At 46.9% G+C, this 16,028-nt stretch overlaps 7 protein-coding genes across 7 annotated transcripts; 4 read left to right on the top strand and 3 right to left on the bottom strand.

Annotated features, from left to right (window-relative positions):
* Nucleotides 1-94: 94 nt before the first annotated feature.
* On the top strand, nucleotides 95-1,665 carry ONS95_008878 (uncharacterized protein; the record flags this gene model as incomplete). The annotated part of the gene is made up of 5 exons (XM_058502438.1): nucleotides 95-393; nucleotides 447-773; nucleotides 832-912; nucleotides 973-1,320; nucleotides 1,398-1,665. The coding sequence occupies 5 exons, from the start codon at nucleotides 95-97 to the stop codon at nucleotides 1,663-1,665; spliced, it is 1,323 nt and encodes a 440-aa protein (XP_058361367.1).
* Nucleotides 1,666-4,042: 2,377 nt separating this feature from the next.
* ONS95_008877 (uncharacterized protein) lies at nucleotides 4,043-5,293 on the top strand. The gene is made up of 3 exons (XM_058502437.1): nucleotides 4,043-4,452; nucleotides 4,499-4,719; nucleotides 4,781-5,293. The coding sequence occupies exons 1-3, from the start codon at nucleotides 4,285-4,287 to the stop codon at nucleotides 5,094-5,096; spliced, it is 705 nt and encodes a 234-aa protein (XP_058361366.1). The 5' UTR covers nucleotides 4,043-4,284; the 3' UTR covers nucleotides 5,097-5,293.
* Nucleotides 5,294-5,515: 222 nt separating this feature from the next.
* On the top strand, nucleotides 5,516-6,293 carry ONS95_008876 (uncharacterized protein; the record flags this gene model as incomplete). Its single annotated transcript, XM_058502436.1, has 4 exons — nucleotides 5,516-5,619; nucleotides 5,677-5,784; nucleotides 5,835-6,149; nucleotides 6,209-6,293. 4 exons carry the CDS (start codon nucleotides 5,516-5,518, stop codon nucleotides 6,291-6,293), a joined length of 612 nt encoding a protein of 203 aa, XP_058361365.1.
* Nucleotides 6,294-8,577: 2,284 nt separating this feature from the next.
* ONS95_008875 (uncharacterized protein) lies at nucleotides 8,578-14,383 on the top strand (the record flags this gene model as incomplete). The annotated part of the gene is made up of 10 exons (XM_058502435.1): nucleotides 8,578-8,757; nucleotides 8,834-9,204; nucleotides 9,257-9,261; nucleotides 9,712-10,279; nucleotides 10,336-10,444; nucleotides 10,496-10,820; nucleotides 10,890-11,155; nucleotides 11,208-11,491; nucleotides 11,542-13,835; nucleotides 14,008-14,383. The coding sequence occupies 9 exons, from the start codon at nucleotides 8,578-8,580 to the stop codon at nucleotides 12,113-12,115; spliced, it is 2,682 nt and encodes an 893-aa protein (XP_058361362.1). The 3' UTR covers nucleotides 12,116-13,835; nucleotides 14,008-14,383.
* ONS95_008874 (uncharacterized protein) lies at nucleotides 12,344-13,198 on the bottom strand (the record flags this gene model as incomplete). Its single annotated transcript, XM_058502434.1, has 2 exons — nucleotides 12,344-12,849; nucleotides 12,895-13,198. 2 exons carry the CDS (start codon nucleotides 13,196-13,198, stop codon nucleotides 12,344-12,346), a joined length of 810 nt encoding a protein of 269 aa, XP_058361364.1.
* ONS95_008873 (uncharacterized protein) lies at nucleotides 13,371-14,145 on the bottom strand (the record flags this gene model as incomplete). Its single annotated transcript, XM_058502433.1, has 4 exons — nucleotides 13,371-13,568; nucleotides 13,623-13,667; nucleotides 13,723-13,824; nucleotides 13,879-14,145. The coding sequence occupies 4 exons, from the start codon at nucleotides 14,143-14,145 to the stop codon at nucleotides 13,371-13,373; spliced, it is 612 nt and encodes a 203-aa protein (XP_058361363.1).
* MRPL2 (54S ribosomal protein L2 mitochondrial) lies at nucleotides 14,384-15,899 on the bottom strand. The gene is made up of 2 exons (XM_058502432.1): nucleotides 15,647-15,899; nucleotides 14,384-15,567 (listed from the first exon to the last, which is right to left on the bottom strand). Exons 1-2 carry the CDS (start codon nucleotides 15,876-15,878, stop codon nucleotides 15,005-15,007), a joined length of 795 nt encoding a protein of 264 aa, XP_058361361.1. The 5' UTR covers nucleotides 15,879-15,899; the 3' UTR covers nucleotides 14,384-15,004.
* Between the last annotated feature and the right edge of the window lie 129 nt (nucleotides 15,900-16,028).

Here is a 16,028-nt window from a genome sequence, read left to right as displayed (position 1 = left end):
ATTGAAACCACGATCTCATCCCCAGCTCCTGCTGCTGGAAGAAGAACTCCTCCTCATTCAATCATCGTAGTCTTTTCTAATCACATTTTTCACCATGCATCTTTCCTTTACCTTGCTGTCTACACTGGCTGCGCTATCCTCCGTCGTTCATGGGAAACCACTCAAAATTGCTTCATCGGACGACACAGCCAAGGAGAAGACAACACAGTCCATTGCATTCCACAGTGTGAATGGGTCACCTCAAGTTGTGGGTTCTGATGAGCGCCACAAGGAGGAATTTGCTGTTGCGAAAGTAGCACAGTCACAGTCACCTCTTGCCAAAGATATGGTGACAACTTCGACAACCTTCCCAAATCAAGCCATATCAGCACCCAAGTACAACGATACTGCAAAGTGAGTACGCGAAAATCTGCCTATAAACCAGTCATCTAACGCTCATACAACAGGCTTCTGTTCTGGAACGACGCCAACTTCAAAGGCGACAAAAAGCGCTACCAAGTCTTCGACGATAAATGCTACAACCTATCCAAAGCGCTCACAAACTACGTTCTTTCCGCGAAGCTCGATCCTAAAGTCTGGTACTGCACGTTCTTCCCCAAGAAATCCTGTGAGGCGGGCGATCATGCATCGGATGAAGTCCATCAACTTCCTGGTGGAGAGTACGATTTCCTGTTTCCGGAGGGTCTGGATTTCGTATCGTTCAAGTGTAGGCTTTACGAGAAACGGCCAGACGAAGCAGTAGCTCGCGCTGGCTCGGAGCTCAGTGCAAGCAGGTACGTACATAGTGTTCTCTTATTGTCCTCAATAAAGCTGTTACTAACCACGATCCAGTTCCCACCGCGAGCCACTTCTCTCCGAGTTGACCTCTCCACTCTCAAAAAGCTCCACAAATAGCATGCCTTCACCTTTTGGGTTCGTATACGACAAATCTCAACCGTACTTGACAAATGTTTAATCAGAATTTTCAAACAGAGTTCGGTTTTTCCTTGCCGAACAATTCCAAGGCCCGTCGAGCATCCGAGAATTTGTGCCTGTGAGGTCCAATTGCCACGCTCTCACAAGCGCGCCAGAGACAAATTTCAGATCAATCTTGTTAGGCGACGGCATCAAAATCTGCTCTTTCTTCCCAGAAACAAATTGTCGTGGGCCCGTTGTGCTGCAGAAAGACCGATCAGATCCTTTCGTTCAAGCAGCAGCATTGGCTCTCAAGAGTATCAGATGTGAGCTGAAGATTGGCAGTTCTGTGAATTTTGAGCTCATATCCCTTAAATCCAACTCAATCGCAGAGCCAGAGGCAGAAGTAAAGAATGATTTCCCCAGGTTAGTTTAATTCTCCCACCCAGTCATCCCAGACCTCTTATTTCCCCTCTTTTCACCACTGACCTTCAGAACAACAGCGTACAACTCTATCTCCACCCAAATTTCTCCGGCCCCTTCAGCAACATAATATACTACCCCGGAACATGGGGCTGTGTCCCACTCAAGAAACCACAGGAGTTCGCATTCCACTCCATCCGAATGAGTCCGGAGTTTAAGTCGTGCAAGTTTTTCCCGGATATGGCGTGTCATGGAGAGGTCTTGCTGGAGATTAAGGGGACTGCTACCCTTGTTAGGGGGACGGAGAATCTGCCGATTAAGACTATGTATTGCTCGTTTGAGTCTTGAGAGTTTGTGTTGGTGATGATAGCTTCGGCTGGTTGTGCACATTGGCGAGTACTTGAGGGAAGGGGCCGGGGATTGTGAGTTGCGTCCTATTTTTACTTTGTGAACACCCAAGATAATATAGCGTAAGATTAAAACATATTCAACCTGCGTCTCTTCTTATCATTGAATTCACGGGATATTCTCAAGAACATGTAAACAAATGCGACTCATCAGCAGCGCTTCCCAGACAGTTGTTTTCCTAGAAGCTCGCTTAATGAATGGAACAGAATAGGTAGGGTATTTTTCAAGGTGTCAGATTTGAATCACTACTCTTTCCCTGGAGTCATAAACAGGAGTCTATTGCTTACTAGAATATCTCAACCTTCGCTTAGTCTACCTAGGTACTGCCTTACGGTCTAATCAGCTGATTCATTCTCCCATGAGAATTCCAATATTCGCGATCGCATTTTCTGGCTTGGTCACTGGATTATTGTGAATGGTTCTTGAATTCATCTTTTCAGTTGAACCTTTCATGGGCTTGGAATTCACGTTGAGCTGCTAAGCAATTGACCTCAACAGTAGTAAAGTCGTGCTGCGAGAAGATTGAATGTGATTGATTCACCAACCCTCAAAACTCATTCACGTCACGCTGGAAACTCAACAAGTCGTACATAAACAAAGGTTCCGAATCTCAACCTCAGAGTTGATGTACCTTATCTCATTCTTCGACTTCGACCCAGGAAACGAAATACATAAACTCGCGAACAAGGTACTCAGAGACTCGAGAGAAGAGCGAAATGAATCCTCCGTCAAGGTATTCAGCAGCCCACCAACCAGAACTCGAGCCTCAAAAGTCCATGAATACACAACCTCAGACAAAACCTCTATCTGAGACTCAGCCTCCGCAACCACATAACCCTCGTCCATGGGCCGTGCCTCCTCAGCCTAACAACACACACCCTTGGGCAATACGTCCACTGCCGGCTTTAACTTCGCGCCCATCTGAGTATAAGGCGTATTCAACCATGAGCCAACCTAAATCCGAACATCCAATCGAATACGGACCCCATCTATGGGGTTTGCCTCCCCAGAGTCTTGTGTAAGTCAATTGGTCATAGACCCTCACCTCCGAAGAAAGAGAAAAAACACCCCAGAAACCATGGTGGAACGGAAATACTGACGCTTTGGTGTGGTGTATATAGAACTCACCAGCCAGTGAAGAAACCGCGGATGGTTGCAAGAGAGCACTCGGAGGGAAATGGAGGACATCATTGTGACTGTGATTGCGATGCGTGTGATTGTGGAGGTTGTTAACTGCGCAACGGGGTTTTTTGACAGATCTTAACTGTAATTTATCTGTATTTTGTCTGGATCTCCTGTAGTAGTAAAATACAGATAAAATTCAGATAAAGCTTGTAACAAACCTTTCCAAAAAAAAAAAGCAGATAGAGTAGCATATCAGGGGTAAGTAGGGTAGCTTAGGGAGCACAGACCCTTTATGTTCTAAGTAAAACATAAAGTCAAACACAGACCCTCTACTAGCTATGACACTTTATACACTTTTAGAACATTCAGAAGAAGGAAATGGGAAGGAGACTTTTCTTAAAGGGAGACTTACCTAGAGGGGCGAGACTTGCTTAGAGGCGGGGGACTTTACCTTGGAGGGAAACCTTGGAGGAGGGAAGAGAAGAAAGGAGCGAGAGAAGGAGAGATGTTCAAGGGGAAATACTATGAATTGCAGACAAAGTCTGGGAATCAGCTCGAGTCAGGGCGAACCCTAAAAATAAGGGGAATCTAGCATAGAAAAATGCAAACAATGAACTAAAATACAGACAGAAAAATGTTAAAAACGCCTGTTTACAGACAGCAACTGAAGATAGTGCAGTCTGTGTCTGTTGGAAAAAAACCCCGTAGGAGATTGTGGAAGTGGTAACCGTTGAGTCAAGAGCAGAGTAGAGAAGGGTTTCGTGGAGGTGGTAGAACTTATCTGGGAGCACTGGAACTTGGAATTTGGAGGGCTTGTAGCAATTCTTGTTTGCGTAGGAAGATTCCCCAGAATACAACGAGACCATGGGAAAGTTCAGGAAGCCCCTCCCGCGTTTTCAGTTAAGCGAGCAAAGGTGACATGCAGTCAATAAACGCACCTCGTCATAGATAAATGGAAGTCTTGTCTTTGACGAAGACAGGGACCAATGAACGCTCGGAGGCACGACTACAAGTAAATCTCAGAAGAACATATTCGGTTTGCCACCGGTTGATCAAGAGTATCCCGTGGCGCGGCACCGGGAGGGGTCCTCTTCGGGTCAATATTGACTGCGCGCTAAGCGTGTCCAGCTAGACGGTCGAGAAAGTGGGTCTCAAAAAAACGAAAATAAGCTTTTGAGTGTTGCGACTGGGCGATCAGTGCAGTTCAGACTATGTGCAATCTAACGAAAGCATTTGACGGGCACAGCGGTGTGTTGAGAGGATTTTCGAGTTTGTAGTATAGAAGAAGTCTGGATTTCCTTGCTCTGGGTTATGTTGGAATTGCATCGAGTATCGAGAAAGCCTGTTAAGGATATTCCAACATTTTAGGCGCAGATACACCCGAACCAATAAACCTTATCTGCAACAAGATCCAAGGCCAATTTTTTTGCCGAGATGTTCGTCCCAACTTTTGTTGTTTTCCTCGCTAGTTTCGTTACCGCAGCACCCCTTTCCACCGACAAATGTGAGCCAGTTGGGACAGTTGAACACGAGTATACCCTTGGTGGATGCAAACCCGTAATTTTCTTTTATGCTCGTGGTTCCACTGAAACATTCAACATGGTAACGCATACTCCCGCTGATATCAACCCTCTCTAATATTAGACAGGGTAATGCTACCTACAGTCCGGGTCCACCAACGGCACAAGGTCTTCAGGATACATTTGGTTGCGAGAACATTGCTATTGAGGGGATAGACTATGGGGCTCTGCTGGCGACAAATTACCTGCCAGGAGGGGCTGATCCGGTGGAAGCTCTGGCGATGAAAACACTTCTCATCGATGCAGCAACTCAGTGCCCAACTTCGTCTCTCCTGGTAGGAGCATACAGGTATGTCACCCAGCACATAAGCTAGCATACTCTCCTTTTGCTCACCACCCAAACTCAATAGTCAAGGCGCAGCTCTTACACACCGAGCAATTGAGAATCTGCCCAAGAAAGTGAAGAACCTGATCTCAGGTGTGGTGCTCTATGGCGATACTCAGAACTTGCAAGATCGAGGACGGATTTCCAATTTCTCGAAAGCAAAAACATTGATCATTTGCAATGACGGGGATGTGATTTGTGCAGGAAATTTGACCATAACTTACCCGCATATCGGATATGTGGCTAGGGTCCCAGAGGCGGTGGCTTTCCTTGTCAATCAGGTTGAGACTACTCGGAGATGGGAATTTGGCAAGCAACGAGGAGTAGAGACTGAGTTTTAGTACACCGGAACTTATGGCGTTACGTGGAGGATTAGGTTTGTCTCTTTGAAGAAGCGTATCGGAAACTCAAAGGACTCCGAAGTAATTATGTGTACCATACCGAACATTGGAGGGCTTTTTCGCCTTTCGTGGACACGACATAAAAGATTTTACAGGTTCAAAACAACAGTAATGTCTCAAAACTACAATTTCACTAAGTTGTGCGTACAAACTGTGTCACTGTGTCACTGTGACGCCGATCGTCCCGAGATCATCTCAGTTCGGATGAACTATCTGGCTTCAGTAACGTCCTAGCATCGCTGATCGTAGATATTGCCCTAATTTATCTGAGCCTCAGATGTGCGCTTTCCTCATCAAAAATTTCAACATCAACCCCAAAAGGAACCAAAATTTACAAATTCTGTTCCGTTCTCGACAACATGATTTGCCGTTTTGTCCTTCTGGCAGGCTTAGCTTTGGTGCCGTCTGTCCTAGCTAGCCCAGTATCTATTGAAATCAACAGATCCTATAATGGACTTGAAAGGTATTTCTGCCAAACGACCACACTCTGAATATTTACTGACCCCAAATGAATTACAAGCATCGACCTGGTCCTTTCTTGGGATGATGCCTTTGATACTGGAGGCATTACAAGACCAATTCTTGATTCATCCAAATACAGCTTACAATCAAGCAGTCAAAAAGTAAAGTAAGGAGATCAACCGAATGCCAACAACTTAAGCTGATTAATTACTGTAGTTTGGTTTTCTACGACCAAGTCGGCTTCGAAGGCAATGAACAGACGCTCGCGGTCAGCAACAAGAAATGCACCGCCATCCGGAAGCCAGCCTTGGGCTCCATTGCCTCCATGACCCTAGATCATCATATCTGGTACTGTGCCTTCTTTGCTCAAGAATCATGCAAAGGAGAAAATCTGGCACAACTTGGATCTGGAAGTTATGCCGATCTAGGCACCGCAGGGAAAGATTTCAAATCTGTCAAATGCGAGCTTTACTCGATTGATGCTCAACCTTCACAAAAAGCGCAACTGTCGCCTGAATTCTTCGTCAAAGGGTATGCAGACAGTAACAAGTTTAAGTCTTGTTGGAAATACTTGCTGACAGGTAGAGTAGCCTTTCCCCCAGCCAGCTTAAGGCAATGTCAGCACCAGCGGTACAGGATCAGAAGACATTCGTTGCAATGAGTACAAAAATTTAGAAGCTCGCTGAAATCCATCACAATGTCACATTCTACAGACAAGTTACGTTCTCTGTGCCGTGGCTCACGTTTAGTGTATCCCCTCCATATTGCATTTCTCTCGATGGATCCACTGAAGGGGAGGAATTTGAATTTGGGTCTGCACTCCTTGGATCAGGAATCAACCAGTGTATCTTTTACAAGACTCGAAATTGTAGAGACTGGTACACGTTGAAGGTTTTCGAGTCAAAGGAAAACATCGACGTGAGAGGAAAGAGCATTTTGAGCTTCAAGTGTCTTGTACGACTCTAGAAAAGGTAGAGATGTCTGAGAGTTGTTGGACTCACTACTTGGAAGATCTTTTCATGTTCATAGACAATAAACAAAAATCATTCAGGTCAAGCCTTGGATGCCAGTTTCAGCCCAGCATGTTGACGCTTCTCCACTTCAGCAAGAGTGTTGTTACCCACCGCATAGCCGAAATTTACCCCGCACTGGTGCAACGCATGCATTCAGCTGCTCAATGGTGACCGCGCTTTCATTAAAATTGGTTCAGGTCTCGCTCCATTGGACATGTGCTATGTTGTGCGCTCCTTGCATCTCTTGCTCAACATGACGGTTCGGCGAGGTTCTGTTTACATGATCTCGCTTAAGATGTTACAGCACCGTGGCCTCTGTCCATAGGTTGCCTGAGGTCTGGTGACCTCAAGCGCCTTCTGACTGCGTACATTGTGGTTCATATTGACAGGTATCAGCGTTGGACAGCTGCAAACAAACATGTAGTAAATGTCTCTCCTGGTGAATATTAAACCAGAGACATTTCCACGATTATCATGAGCCATAAGGAAGAGCGACTACATCTCACGCGATTGAATCTCACACGATTGAAGAGAAACATATTCGGGTTCATCAAATAATTGTACAACAATGCTCTGCTCGACCTCCACAGCAGTATCCCTCCTCTTCCTGTCTTTGATAGTTGCTCCAAGCATTGCAACTCCAAACGAGCTCATTTCCATCGCAGACACGCAGTACGATCCTTTTTAACACTTAGCGGCATATGCTGATCACCTGAACACAGCATTATCTTGACAGTCTACTCTTTCGATGATTATGGTGGCACCAAAACCACTTTCAGCGGGATGTAGTCCACCTGCTACGGAACACCGGAGGAGTTTCAAATGAAAATCAAATCCCTCAAGTTGGGCGATGAAGTCAAGAGCTGCCATTTGTATAAGCAGGCTGGATGCTCGAAACCCGTTGGGCAGGTGATATATAGGGAAGATGAGAAGGATGTCAGTTTGAGTAAGGTGCTTAGCGTGGAATGTTTTCATGGAAGCGATGACTAGCTACGGCCCTTACCGCCTTTCGACCATTTTTGATTGAAGATGGAGGTTCAAACACCTTTTAGAAGCTCAAACATAATATTAGATAGCTTTGCCAGACTGAAAGTAGCACGTTTAAGCCTCTGATCACAAGACACGACTTGATTGTGGACAAAACATTGAGTGACTTGTACATGAGAAGTTGGTGGATATTCTCGTGAGCTGAGTTCTCCTTGACTTATAAATGCTTGAGTACCAGAACGACGCCGAGGATAAATGTGTACGGGGATGTGCATTAGGTCGCCGATGTGTCATGGAATCGTTGTGTTGTGTTCCCCTCCCGCATCTAGGTGTGACGATATCAGGGAGAGACAATTTGGGAAGCCCCCGCCACCATGTCAATCACCAAGTTACCTACCTCTATTACCAGTGGTGGATTTTGTGATCTCTTGCCACAGGTTAGCGGTCGAAGATGAGACTTTTCCGAGATTGACAAGGTCTCGACCGTGAATGCACGAACTTGCCCTCCAATCCTACAGTAGCATCATTTGTTGCATCGAAATCTTTCTGTTTGAGCCACTTCCTGGAGAGATCATGACTTAAATTTATGATCTCTTGTTACATAGAAGTATCATGTGGACGTCACTATCTTTATTGACAAGAAGCTGTAATTTCAATGCTGTGTGCCAGGATTACGCGAGGTTAGATGCATCAAAGTCAGACCGATTGCACAAAAAGAAGATGATTCGCTACGTGCAACGGAACTCCCAAGGAATTCAAGAATGACTGATATCGTGGTGCGTTTTCTTGTCCAATTTCATACGTCGTTGAATAATACACAGCATGTGAGATGTTTCACCTCCGGCTTGGATAGTGGTTGATAGATATGTTCACACAATCTCTCTTACTATATTGAAGACTGATGGTTCTTGAATCTTGATCCTAAAACTTCAAGATCTCAAGCACGATCTGACCCAAAAATGGCCTCCACAGATGCTCCCGTGAAAGCCAGCGGCGTTCTTGAGGATAAATCTCACCAAGCTATCAGCTCATACTTCATTGGCCCGCAAGCAGAAAATTTAGGTGACTTCAAGGAAAACATCGACTCTATCCTCAATGAGCTCCAAAAAGCAAGGGCGAACTACTTTCCAGAAGATGGAGTAGGTTTTCCCTCCGATATCTCAGCTTCTGGCCATTATCAGCCAAATCATATTGCTGACTTTTGGAAAATTCAAGTCATTTATTACTAATACGACTCGAGACTCGAAAGTGTTTCAAGTATGCAAGAAGAGAGTCTCCAATGCCGTCACGAAGGCAGCTCACCTGCTCGGAAAACACTCCTTGCCATATTGGTCTCCCCGTTATCAAGCACACATGTGTATGGATATGAGCATGCCAGCACTTCTGGGATACTTCATGACCATGATCTACAATCCTAACAATGTTGCCATTGAAGCCAGTCCTCTAACGACGGTGGCTGAAATTGAAGCCGGTGAGCAGTTGTGTCAAATGTTCGGATACAATCTTGACGCAACCACACTCAATCAACCCGTCGGCTGGGGTCACATCACTTGTGGGGGAACTGTGCCAAACCTAGAAAGTATTTGGTCCGTAATTGTGCCCGCATGTTCCAACCTAACGTATGCTAATTTTGATCAGGGTCGGTAAGAAGATTAACCTCAAAGAGTACATGCGTTCACTGATTGTGGTGATCCACCAGCTCGCAATCTCAAATTCTACCCTTTCTCAGTATTCAAGGCCCTACAGCCTACAAGTCTCCTGCATTTTGTCTCAGAATCCTTCCATATTGATACATGTGAGGGTGAGAGAAAGCTTCGCCGAGCTGAATTCCTGGGAGCTTTCAAATCTCAAGCCAAAAGACGTGTTGGACATTCCCGATCGGCTTGCCAGAGAATATGGAATATCTCCCAAGTGCATGGAAAAAGTTCTGCACGAGTACAGCATCCAACAGACTGGAAAAGATGTGCTTGAACGAGAGTTCGAGCTCAAGCCTTCGTAGTATTTCCTTTCGAACACCCGACATTACTCTTGGCCAAAAGGAGCAGGTATCCCCCTGAAGGCTAAAATTGATGCAATCTGCTAACATCGCAAAGCTGTTGCTGGAATCGGTGCTCAGAATGTGATTGGAGTTCCTGTAGATCACGGGGCTCGACTTCGACTCGACAAGCTTGAAGAGCTCCTCGAGCAGAGTCTTGCTAATGAACAAGCCGTCTATGCAGTCGTTGCCATTATCGGTTCGACTGAAGAAGGTTCCGTCGATCGCTTAAGTGAAGTTCTAGCTCTGAGGAAGAAATTTCAAGCTCGTGGATTATCATTTTTGGTACATGCAGACGCTGCCTGGGGTGGATATTTCGCTTCCATGCTCCCAACTGAATATCAACCCGGGGATAAGGCGAAACTCACAATTGGTGACGCGGATGCGCAAATCGGGGAAGGTGTAGTTCCAGACTCAGCCTTACGAATTGAAACGCAAGAAGATCTGTTTGCTCTGCGCTTCGCAGACTCGATCACAGTTGATCCACACAAAGCAGGGTACATACCATATCCAGCTGGTGGATTGTGCTACCGAGACGAGAGAATGAGATACCTCGTTACGTGGACGAGCCCAGTTCTCTCGAGAGGAACTCTCATAAGTATGGGAATCTACGGCGTTGAAGGAAGGTACGTGAATGTCGCGAAGGCTTACATTTACATCTGGACTCATAATTGGAAAATAGTAAACCCGGAGCGGCTGCAATGTCAACATGGCTATCTAACAAATGTATTGGGATGGGTCCAGATGGTTATGGTGCTTTGCTTGGTGAAGTGACATTCACGTGCAGCAGAGTAAGCACTGAACCATACATTTCTTGACTCAAGCTGAGAACAATACAACAGTTTGCAGCAGAATGGGCTGCCATGACAGCCCTCGACAAGGATAATTTCAGGCTCGTTCCATTAAACATGCTTCCCTCGGAATTGAAACCAGGCTCCACCACGGCGAAGGTTGAGGAAGAAAAGCAGCGGATCAGAGATACAATTTTATCTAAATCAAATGCGCAAATTCTCGCATCAGATGTCGGCAAACCTGAAGAAGAGAAAACAATGACTCTGCTCCGAGCTCTCGGATCCGATCTGAATATTAGCGCATTCTCGCTCAACTTCCGCCTGACACCAGGAAAGGATGGTGCATGGAACACGGACGTTGAGGAGGCAAATTACTGTACGCATTCCCTCATCTCTTTTTCTGCAGACTTGGAACTCCGAACTGTAAAGCACTGACACCTTGAAGTGATGCGAAGAGTTATCGAGAGACTTTCTGTCGATTCCCCCGAAGATGACCCTTCGACTATTCCGTTCGTGCTGACCTCGACTGAGTTCAGCAAGGAGCTGTATGACGAATGTGCTACCAACTTCAAGCGACGTCTTGGACTTCGAAAGGACGATTCTGATTTAATGGTGCTGCGAAATGTTGTCATGAATCCCTTCCCAACCGAGAGAAATTTCATAGGCAAACTCGCCCAGATATTCAGGGGCGTCGTGGAAGAGGAAGTCAAGGTAGACTCGAAGGATGAGACTCAATCTGGGCTGTAACACTGACGACATACAGGTCTGTCAACAGCGAAATTCGGCTGCGCCTACAAACCACGAGTTCCTTCTCCATGGCAGCGACAAGCTTTTCATACTTCTTGTGCCTTCATTCCACATGGCCAATCATCGCCAACAACTCATTGTTGAAGTTGACTTGGATGCCAAGAGCAAGGGAGAATATCTCATTCTGAAGAATGCGAGTCCTAATGAGCAGCTCACGCTTGTAACACAAGTTCCCATTATTCTATCCAAGCTTCTGAAGCCGAATTCGCGATTCAAAGCTGCCGTGCGATCCAGAGATGCGTAAGTGTAGCCCGGATCAACCGCATATTCGCTAAAGCTAATAGCATCAGTGGTCTCGTGTTGAAAGACATTACCGTCACCACCAAACATGTGGTCAAGAGTAGACCTCTCAACACCTCGTATCTTGATCCCACTTATCCGTCAGACTTCATGCCATTTTACCTCTATGGCACAAGTACGGAGCAACATATCGACCACATGCTTCTAAGAGCTCCAAATGTCCAATTATCAGCTGAGAATATCAAGCTCGAGCTCGACAATTCTTTGTCGGAGGAGCAGCTGGCTCGTGGACCGATCCTCTGCTTCAAGAATGTTCATGAGGAGAGCATGCAGCCTTTCCCGTCAAATGGCGAACTGGAAGCGAATTCCTCTTTCATATTCAAAGCTGGACGCAAAATGCCGGTTCAGATAATCGCGGATGAGAATGATGCCAATGCTCATGGCCCGGGCCTGGCAAGGTCATGTGGAAAGGAGAAACTGTTGTTGGCGACAGGAACGGTGACGCTTGGGAAGAGTGTGGTGGTAGATAGCCAGACGATGAATGTTGATCCATTCAAGAAGGTGGGAAAGGTCGTCAAATGGAGAGAAGAATTTGCTAAGATTGGGAGAAGCATGGACTCTTGAGTACAAATAATCGCCACAACCACCCAGGGAAAGAATTTAGTTCTCCAGATTTAGGGGCCAGATTGGTCAATTTATTATAAGGTTTTGATTCTCGATACTGCAAATGTTTCCCATCCCAATTCTCAACAAGAGAGTTTCTTCGAAGGAGGAACATGTACAAGCATCTCTTGACCATGTGTCCAGCCACTGATGCGAGTGATGAAGTTAAGTCGCCAGCCCCAGTCCGGACTAGACCTTTGAAGAAAGCGTTTCAGCCCATTCAACCATCTGAGGGGGAGGTTTGCGTTTTGGCATCGTTGCATCCCAGGCGCTCATGAACTTTATTATATGATCATCCTTCCCAGCAGCAGCAACAATTGCTAGCCCGTATGGACGCCCATTCGTTGGAGAATACCCAAGCGGAACGGTCCCTACTGGGCACCCGGCAGCTGCGGCAATAGTCGGGATCCGACCATCCATAGGGCCCACAATCACATCCAAGTCGAAATCTGCTAGTGTCTTATCCACCCCATTAGTCTTTGCTGCGAGCCGGACCAACTCGAATGCCTCTTTGTATTGTGTTTCTGTCATTTTGTCTTTGAGACTAAGCTCAAGAAGTTGTTGACCTGGATATTGTGATGGTAGCTCCTTGTCGGCATTCTGATTGTTGAATTCTACCATATCTGCAATGCTTCGAATTTGGGGTTTGTCGAAGAACTCCAAGTACGCAGCCCACTCAGCAGCGAAATCATGGTCTTTATTCGATTAGCGGTGTCTTTCGTCACAGGAACCTTACTCACTCCACAATTGTTCAAGAGCATCCTCGCCATTGTAGTTCAGGTCATCCATTGAAGGGAAAGGGACGTCTTCCTGAACCATCACCCCAGCATCTCGAAGTCTAGTCTTCACATTCCTGTAGTCAGCTCGCTGCTGAGCGATGAGGTCTGGATCAGCAGTGCATATGAAGTCAACAAAACTCCACAATTTGTCATCAACAAATCCAATCCTCATCCCGTTCCAGCTTTTCACGAGCTTCTGTGTGTAATTCTCCCCTTCAACCAGAACGTCCATCAACAAAGCCAGATCTTCAGCGGATTTGGCCATTCCCCCAATGCTGTCTGTCAGATGGGACCAAGGGGCAGTACCCTCTGTTGATAGAGTACCGACGGTCAGCTTCAAACCATAGAGCGCAGCTCGATTTGCTGGTTGGGTGATCGAGCCATCAGTTTCGGTCGCCAATGCGAGCGGGGCGAAACCGGCAGCAAGGCCAGCTGCACTACCCGAAGAAGATCCTGCTGGAGCATGTTCTTGAATCAGCTTTTGATTGCACAGATGAAATATACTGAGAGCATACTGATTGTCCGAGAAGCTTCTCTCCCTTTACCACGCCGCCAACAACATATGGCGATTGTGTCTGACCACCAAGTGCTGACCAGCCAGTCGTGATGCCAAAACCTTTCCATCCGGTCATTTCCTATCCGCATCTGTTTAGTCATATCTCATGGTGGCACTCAGCTAGGAAACTCACTGAAAGATTAGCTTTTCCTATGATGATCATGCCTGCTTTGATAAGCTAGAAACATGCTTGTCAGACTGCCCCATATCTTGCTTGGAGGAATATGACTTACTCGATCAACAATCGGGGCATTTCCTTTGGTTTTGGCGTCCTTCAAGGCGAAAGTGCCGCAGGTTGTGTTCATCCCTAAGGCTGGATCTGTACATATGTTGTCCTGTTCCTGAAGTAAGATCGAGTTCTTCTAAAATAATCAATAAGTGGCGCTCACCTTCACTGACACGGGGATACCGTGAAGGGGGCCTCTTGTTTTTCCGGCTGCCCGTTCCCTATCCAGATCTTCTGCGATAGCTGTGGCAATATTTCGAGGAATAGTGCTAATCATAGCATTCAAATACAGGCCCTGGTGGTTTAATTTCTCGATCTGATCCAAGTACAAATGAACAAGGTCTTTGGACGTCACCTCTCCAGTATTCAGAAGCCTTTGCAAGTCGACGCATGTCACCGTAAGAGGGTTAATTTTGATGTGTTCTCCCATTGTGGCTTGAGCGTGTAGCTCTTCAGCCGAAATGTTTGTTGATAATGGATGGCCGATCTGATCGGTGCTGGTGAACAGGTCAGAGCGAGAACTGATCCTAGGAATATGATACAAATCACTCTCCCGATGACAAGAAGAGTGATGGGACGTGCTTTGATTCGCGTTCACGAAGTGCCATAGAAAACGGAAGTGAGTGAATGATCAGAAAGACGGGGCAGGCGCAAGGAGAAACAAGACCGGCAGCATTACCGTTCTTTGTTCGCTTCACCTCATCTTATAAAGAAAGCCCCACTGACACAATTGAAGTCGAATGCACACATCAGACTCAGGCAGTACTCTTTATTGGAACGAGATTTGGTTCGTTGATGCACGTTATCGACTTCTCATTCCATCCCCCCAGTGCCCGCCACCACGTAACCCGTGGTACTTCGATGCAGGTAGGTAGAGGCTCTCTTAACAAGGAAAGGCCAACGACCGCATAGGTCTTGCTGTTTTCGGAAAACGCGGGCCAAGCCCACCTTGATTCTCGAGTAGGACTCGTCAATCACAATAAAACCACCGGGGTGGACTTGGAATCAACCACTTGATGATGTAAAGGAAATGTCCCGGTTTCTGGTGCCTGCATCATTCCAGGCAAGCCAACTGGTACGAAGGGTACTTGTGCCAACTTAGAAGCACTAGAAGGCAAGCCGTCCTGCCGTAAGTCGAAGGGGTATCGATTCGTGATGGCCATCTGGTAAGGAGGTAAGGCTAGATCGGACAGCTCGACAAACTTCTATTTGTATCCGGCCAATTCCCGAAGCCGTAGCATCTATTCTTATACACCCATAAGTACATCCATATCATACACACTCACCCTCTACCTAAGCTTCCGTCCCAAGCCTCTCTTCTCCGCATTCGCCGCCTTCCTAATCCCCGCCTTCCTCCATGCTGTGAAACGATCCCGAGGCTTAAACTCCCTGACCTTTATCTTGGCCCTCTCTGCCGCTCTTCCAATCTCCCAGTTGGCCTCACGGTACATGTATCCAGGACGTAATTTCAATTCCCGACCTTCTTCTCCCTTCCTCTGTTTGACCTTTGTCTGCTTCACACTGACAGGTACATTGGCATCACCTTCCGCAACCAGATCCGTACGCACTGTCACCTCGCTCGTGACCTCAGGTGGAGTCTCCATTTTCGTAGCAGTCATGTTGAGGCGGCGGCGCCGCATACTGTTTCTTGGTAAGGGAAGGACTTGGTCGCGCTCGAAGACGACACCGATGTACTGGCGCTTGGGGTTCTTCTCAGGGTCTTTGTAGTATTTGACATAGCCGTGATGCGTGGCGTATATCGTGTGATCGCGGCCCATGGCGCAGTTCTCGCCGGGGAACCAGTGTGTGCCTCGTTGGCGGAAGATGATGTTTCCTGGAATGACATATTGTTCTGTTTGCTATGATCAGTACTGCCATTCTCAAACCAGATACACCACTCAATTGCAAGGCAAAGCTCCGGAGTCTCTTACCTCCAGATTTCTTAGCACCCAGCCTCTTTCCCGGTCCATCCTTCGCTTTATTCACAGCTCCCTGGGCTTTATGGGAAGCCCATCTCACAGCACCCGCATTCGCTGGTCTCGCCCGAGTCGTCAACTGTGCGAATGCCTCATTTAAACAGGTCGTCTGTGTTCCTCCCGCAGTCGATCTTGCAATTGACGTGAGAGCCGCCCGCAGCGGCGGTTGTAATCGTGGCAGCAGCATTGCGGTGGTAGTGACTGCTCTGTTCTGTCGTCGTCGTTAATGTTGATTTTCAAAAGGGCCGGCAAGGATGCCGACTTCACGTGCTGGCTCGACAGGGGTGGGCTTTGAAGCTATTTGGCCAGTTCGACCACCCCTCGATTACATTACCAC

This window comes from Cadophora gregata (assembly GCF_030347475.1).
Source record: "Cadophora gregata isolate MNR1 chromosome Unknown scaffold_3, whole genome shotgun sequence".
Taxonomy (NCBI): Eukaryota; Fungi; Ascomycota; class Leotiomycetes; order Helotiales; family Ploettnerulaceae; genus Cadophora; species Cadophora gregata.
The sequence above is the reverse complement of the archived record's forward strand: the minus strand, read 5'-3'. Positions and strand labels throughout refer to the sequence as shown.